This window comes from Geospiza fortis, unplaced genomic scaffold, assembly GCF_000277835.1.
Source record: "Geospiza fortis unplaced genomic scaffold, GeoFor_1.0 scaffold237, whole genome shotgun sequence".
NCBI classification, from domain to species: Eukaryota; Metazoa; Chordata; class Aves; order Passeriformes; family Thraupidae; genus Geospiza; species Geospiza fortis.
In genome coordinates, this window is record NW_005054319.1 from 198,395 (window position 1) to 203,689 (window position 5,295).

At 56.9% G+C, this 5,295-nt stretch overlaps 2 protein-coding genes across 2 annotated transcripts in view; one reads left to right on the top strand and one right to left on the bottom strand.

Moving 5' to 3' along the window:
- Positions 1–1,304, top strand: part of PDAP1 (PDGFA associated protein 1) — an 8,305-nt gene extending 7,001 nt beyond the window's left edge. Inside the window, exon 6 of the mRNA XM_031056552.1 lies at positions 449–1,304. Within this exon, the coding sequence (XP_030912412.1) occupies positions 449–507 (59 nt within the window). The 3' untranslated portion in view covers positions 508–1,304. The remainder of the gene's footprint in view (positions 1–448) is intronic.
- A 1,274-nt stretch (positions 1,305–2,578) lies between these two features.
- Positions 2,579–5,295, bottom strand: part of ARPC1B (actin related protein 2/3 complex subunit 1B) — a 5,934-nt gene continuing 3,217 nt past the window's right edge. Inside the window, exons 5-10 of the mRNA XM_005420441.3 lie at positions 4,868–4,975; positions 4,492–4,698; positions 3,804–3,879; positions 3,519–3,715; positions 3,006–3,096; positions 2,579–2,866 (exon numbers count right to left, since the gene is read on the bottom strand). Coding sequence (XP_005420498.1) covers positions 2,828–2,866; positions 3,006–3,096; positions 3,519–3,715; positions 3,804–3,879; positions 4,492–4,698; positions 4,868–4,975 — 718 coding nt within the window. The 3' untranslated portion in view covers positions 2,579–2,827. The remainder of the gene's footprint in view (positions 2,867–3,005; positions 3,097–3,518; positions 3,716–3,803; positions 3,880–4,491; positions 4,699–4,867; positions 4,976–5,295) is intronic.

Sequence of the window (5,295 nt, forward strand, 5' to 3'; positions counted from 1 at the left end):
AAAGAGAGAAGGTAATTGCCCTTGGTATCCATCTCATCCCCTGCCTCCCAGGCAGTGCTGGCTCCAGTTTGGGGGTTTAGCAGGCTCCTTGTGCTGGGTGATTTATCTGCTCTGCATGTGGGGATCTGAACTGCCCAGGGAGTTGCCAGCACTCCTTCCCTTCCTGGCCTTTCCCTGGGAGGTGTGAACCAGCAGTCTGAACACGGCTCCTTGGTGGCTTCCACAGAGAAATTTGGGCATCAGGGTGATTTGTGGACACCTGGAGAGAGGCCAGTGATGGAAGGGAACATCAAGAGGGGCTGTGCCTCTTACCTCTGAGAAATTGGTGGCATGGGTGGGATTTTTCCATTCCCCAGCTGGCAGGATTCAAATCCCTGGGGCTGCCAGAACTCCCCCAGTCCCTGATGTGCACCATGAAATGATGAAACTCTGTTGTTCTCCTCCCCAGCAAAAGACGAAGCGGCCATGGCAGGTAAAAGACTGCAGTCACTATCCCTTAACAAGTAAGCACAGGCCATGCAAGAGGAGGAAACACCAGGGAACTGTGCCTGGTCCTGCCAGGAGCTCTGCCTTCCATCGCTGCCATGCAGGGCACCCTGCAGCATTGACCTCACCTCCACCTCCAAGAGACACTGACAATGTGTTTGTCCTCATCCTGGCACAGATTTCCATTTGGGGTTAGGGGCAGCTGCTCTCTGCAGTGCAGAGCTGTGCTGGACAGCAATTCCCTGTAACAGTTTGGAAACATGAATGTTTTTGCTGTTTTTAGGATCAAGAACTCGTAGACGGTGGGAGGGGGGCAGGGTGGGAGGGAGCTGTGTGGGAGGGGAGGTGCTTCAAATACTAGATTGCAAGAAAAATAGATTGTGGGGTCGTTTGGGGGTGGGGCATGGGGTGGGGAACTGACTTTGTATGAAATCCCAAAGGATAATGTATGTGAGGAATCCAGTTGGCAAAGAGCCCATCAAATTTTGCTGCAGGGCGTTGCAGTATAAGCTGGGAGCCTGACTTCATGGACATCTGGAGTGCCGTTCCTTCCTGGATTCATCCCTCCTTTCTTGCAGCCAGTCTCCCCTTTTCCCTCCTCTTCATTTTCTTTTTCTCCTCCTTATTAGGGATAGTGCCAGTTTTTAACCACATCATCCTTTGTTTAAAGGAGAAAAACAAACAACATTTATTGTGTCAGATCCAGATGGAAAAAAAAAACAAAACAAAACAAAAAGAAAAAAAAAAAAACTTGATCAAGTTTAAAAACCACCAAGAGAACTTGTATATTTGGCTGATTAAACTGTAAGTTATCAGAACTGCTGTGGCCTCGTGTGTGTGTGAAGGGCACAGCTGGGGGGTCCTGGGGGAGGCTCAGCTGCACTTGGGGGCTGCTGCTTGTGATGTGGGGTTTGGCTCTGGGTCAGGAGCTCCCTCAGCACACACAGCCTGAGGGATTTAACCTGCTGATTCTGATGGATGTCTTGCACAATCTGTTTACCACGGTGGAGGAAACAATTACCCTCAGGCCATGTCTGGCCTGGTCCTGTCAGAAGGGCAGTCACAGCGCTGTCACCTCCTCTCAGATGTCTCTGGAGGGGAGCAGCTCCAGCCTGCTGTGCCCCAGGGGGTTTGGGAGCCCTGCTGCCAGCCTGTTCAGGGACACCAGTGCTTCCCAGACTTCCCAGAGGCTGGAGATCCAGCCCCAGGGCTTGGAGCACTGCAAGTCACTGGGAGAGGGGTTGCAGCTGTGGAGATGAAGGGTGACAAACAAGGGATTTGTTCTTGTGCCTGGCTGCAGGGATTTGGGCACAAGGGTGTGACACAGGACTGTGCCCCAGGGACTGTCACCATGAGCTGCTGGCTCAAAGCACAGCTCGGACCAAGCCAAGATTTGGGATAGGAAATGCTCCCAGGGAGCTGTGGAAAATGAAAAGTGCTGGCAGGAGGGGTGCCTGTGCTGTCAGCTCCAGGAGGGAGGAGCTGGTGTGGTGGGGACAGCCTGGCATGGGACATTGGGTGATCCTTGGAGCACAGGGAGGTGGATGGGGCAGGACAGGGGGAGGTTTTGGGCTGATGCTGGCATGGAGCACAGCAGGAACCACAGGGGAGAGGGTTGAGGATTGTGAACACACGAAAATGGGTGGAAAAATCTCCAAGTAACAGCTCCCACTGACTGAGGGCTGGAGCAGAACTCGAATGTCACTGTCCCTCTGGCAGCCAGTGCTCCCTTCCCAGGCCAGGGGAAGGTGCAGGATTAGCTGGGCAGCCCAAGGTCTCCGAGCTGGCTCCAGGTTTGGGAATTGCCCACCTGCCAGGACTTTACCAGGGAGCTCAGAGAATGATAAACCTGTGCTCCCTGGCCACTTCCCTCCTCTGCCCTCCATTTTCCCTAACACCAGTCCTGGTTTGAAATGTGCTGAAGCAGGGAACAGAAAAGTGACATTCCCCTTATCCCCACAATCCCAATTCCCCCTCAGCACTGGTGGCAGAAAGGATGTGGCCACCTGTGGCACAGCACTCTGCTCTGCCCTGATCACACCTGTGTTTGCACTGAACTTGTTCTAAAAAATGCAAAAAAAAAACCAACCCATTTTGATTTATTCAGGAAAATCCTTTATTTGCTATTTCTCCAAGCAATGTATGACCAGCATTAGGAAGGATGGTAACAAAAATAGTAAGAAAAATGGAGGTTTTTTGTCTGGAAACAGCCACCAGGGCTGGCTGGCAGCGGGGACAGGCACTGGTGGCATTGTGGCACGGGGTGGGGGTGGCAGAGGGCAGCAGGCAGGGGCAGAGCAGGGGCAGCTGGAAGCTGGGATGCCCTTCCCGGGTGGCTCCTTCATTTGATCTTGAGATCCTTCAGCGCTGACTCCAGGCTCTGAAATGAAAGAGGAAATTAAACAGGAGGGTTTTCAGCAGCTCATGGCCTCCCAAAGACTCTGGGGAGCTGGAAGGGGGGAACTGGGCTGGTTCAGTGCTGGTACTCCCAGCCTGAGGGGTCCACGGGGATTCCTTACCTTGACATCCCAGATGCTCATGCCCCCGTCCATCCCTGTGGTACAGAACTGGGAGCACTTGTCCTTCCCACCAGTCAGCACTGAGATCTGGCTGTGGGTGCAAAGAGAGAGCAGGAATCAGTCCCAGGGCTGAGCCCTTAGGGGTGGGAATGGGGCTGGACCCCCTCATCTCCCCCACAGTGCAGGAAGGAACTGGGGATAGATAGGGATGCTTGGGGATACCCAGGGATGCTCCAAGGATGCTCCAGGACCATCCCAGCTTTTAGGACTAGACCTCTCTACCTCCCCTTCCCACATGCAAGGATTCTTTGGGGATACCCTGGGAAACTCAGGGATACCCAGGGCTGTCACAGCTCCAGGTGCAGGAGCCTCAGTCTCTCCCTCAAACTTGCTGGGATGCCCAGGGACATTCTGGGGATATCCAAGGATGCTCCTGGGCTGGACAGCAGCACAACCAGGGGATGCCCAGGGATCATCAACCCCGAGGTGACCCCAAGCCTGGCCAGCCCCCACCTGATGCTGTTCTTGTGCAGGGTGTCCAGGGTGGCGCTGGCCGTGTCCGAGCTCGCCTTCTTGTCCAGGTTCTGGAAGCGCTCGCGGGCGGTGAGGCCGCGCTGGGAGCTCTGCTTGGGCACGTCCAGCTTCCCCCCGAAGGTCAGGGCGCCCTGGCTCTCCTCGTAGGTGAACAGCATCGGGCAGCAGTCGTGGCCCTGGGGAACAAACAACAAACCTGCCCTGCTCAGCATCCCCGGCCGGCTCCAGCCGCGGCTCCCAGCCCGCGTCCCTGCCCGCACTCACCGCGGCCACCAGGCTGGGCTCGGTGATGAAGGTGACAGCCAGCAGGGGCAGCGTCTCGGTGCACAGGGAGGCAACGCTGCGAGGTGTGAAACACCAGCTGAGCTTCAGCCTCAGCGCTGAGACTGGCACAGCTCATCACACGGGTGGAACCCACGAGGGGAGACACCACCTCCTCCACCCCTGGTGATCTGGGGACGTGCCAGGGGTGTCCAAGGTCCTGGGGCTGAGCCCTCTGTGTTCTACAGGGGATACCCAGGGACGGTCAGAGATACTCCAGGGGTGCTCAGGGATGGTCATAGATACTCCAGAGATACCCAGGGATGGTCAGAGATACTCCAGAGATGCTCAGGGATGGTCAGAGATACTCCAGGGATGGTCATAGATACTCAGGGATACCCTGGGCTACCCCAGGGCTATTTCCAGCTCCTGAGGCTGAACCCCTCTATCTCCCCCATCCGAGTACAGAGATGCTCAGAGGATACTCATAGATGCCCAGGGATGCTCCAGGGATGTTCTAGGGCTAACCCAGCTCCTGAGGCTGAACCCTTCCCTCTCCCCCACCCACATGCATGGACACTGGGATTGCTCTTGGCCCAACCCAACCCAGATACCCCCATGCCCGTGTTGGTTTGGGGGTCAAGCCCTGCTGCCACCCCCAGGCCCCCCTCCTGTCCCCAGCCCTGCTTACGCCATCTTCTTGCCAGCATCAGCGAGGCACAGGGTGCTGTCGTGGCTGACCCAGGCCACGCGGGAGCCGCTGGCCGAGAAGCTCACGCTGTGCACCCACCCACAGCTGCTGCTCGACTCGAACATCAGCTCCCCAAAGGGCATCTTGGAGCCCCAGGGCGTGGGGCTGGGCCGCTCCTCCACCTCCTTGATGTAGGCTGAGAAGATCCTGGGAGAGGGAGAGCCTTGCATGTGTGCCTGGATGCAGGATCTGTGCCACCCTCATCCCTTCCCTTGGCTCAGTTGTGTGACTCAGTTTCCCTGGCAGAGCCTGTGAGGTGCCCCCCTACCTCCCATGGGTGCTGTACCCCTGGGATGGTCCAGCCCCTGCTCCTCACCTGCACTTGAAGTCACAGGAGCCAGCGGCCAGGAGGACGTTGTTGGGGTGCCAGTCCAGGCTGAGCACCGTGGAGCGGATGGGCTTCTTGATGTGCTTGCAAACCCACCTGTGTGCAGAGGGGGTGGCAGCAGAGGGGCAGCATCACCAGCCCCAGAGCCCCCCTGGGATTTTGGGGAGCTGCCTGGTGTTGGGCAGGGCTCCAAGTGTGCCAGGAGCTGCCCGGGACCACCATCCTGCAGTAGCAGATTGGGCATGGGGAGTCCATCCCTCTATTTCCCCATCTGTCTCCACCTCCAGCTCCTCCATTCTCTTATTTCCCAATCCATCTCCTGTCCATCCGACCGTTCATCCATCCGTCCATCCGTCCGTCCATCCGTCCATCCATCCATCCATCCATCCATCCATCCTTCCATCCATCCCCCCTCT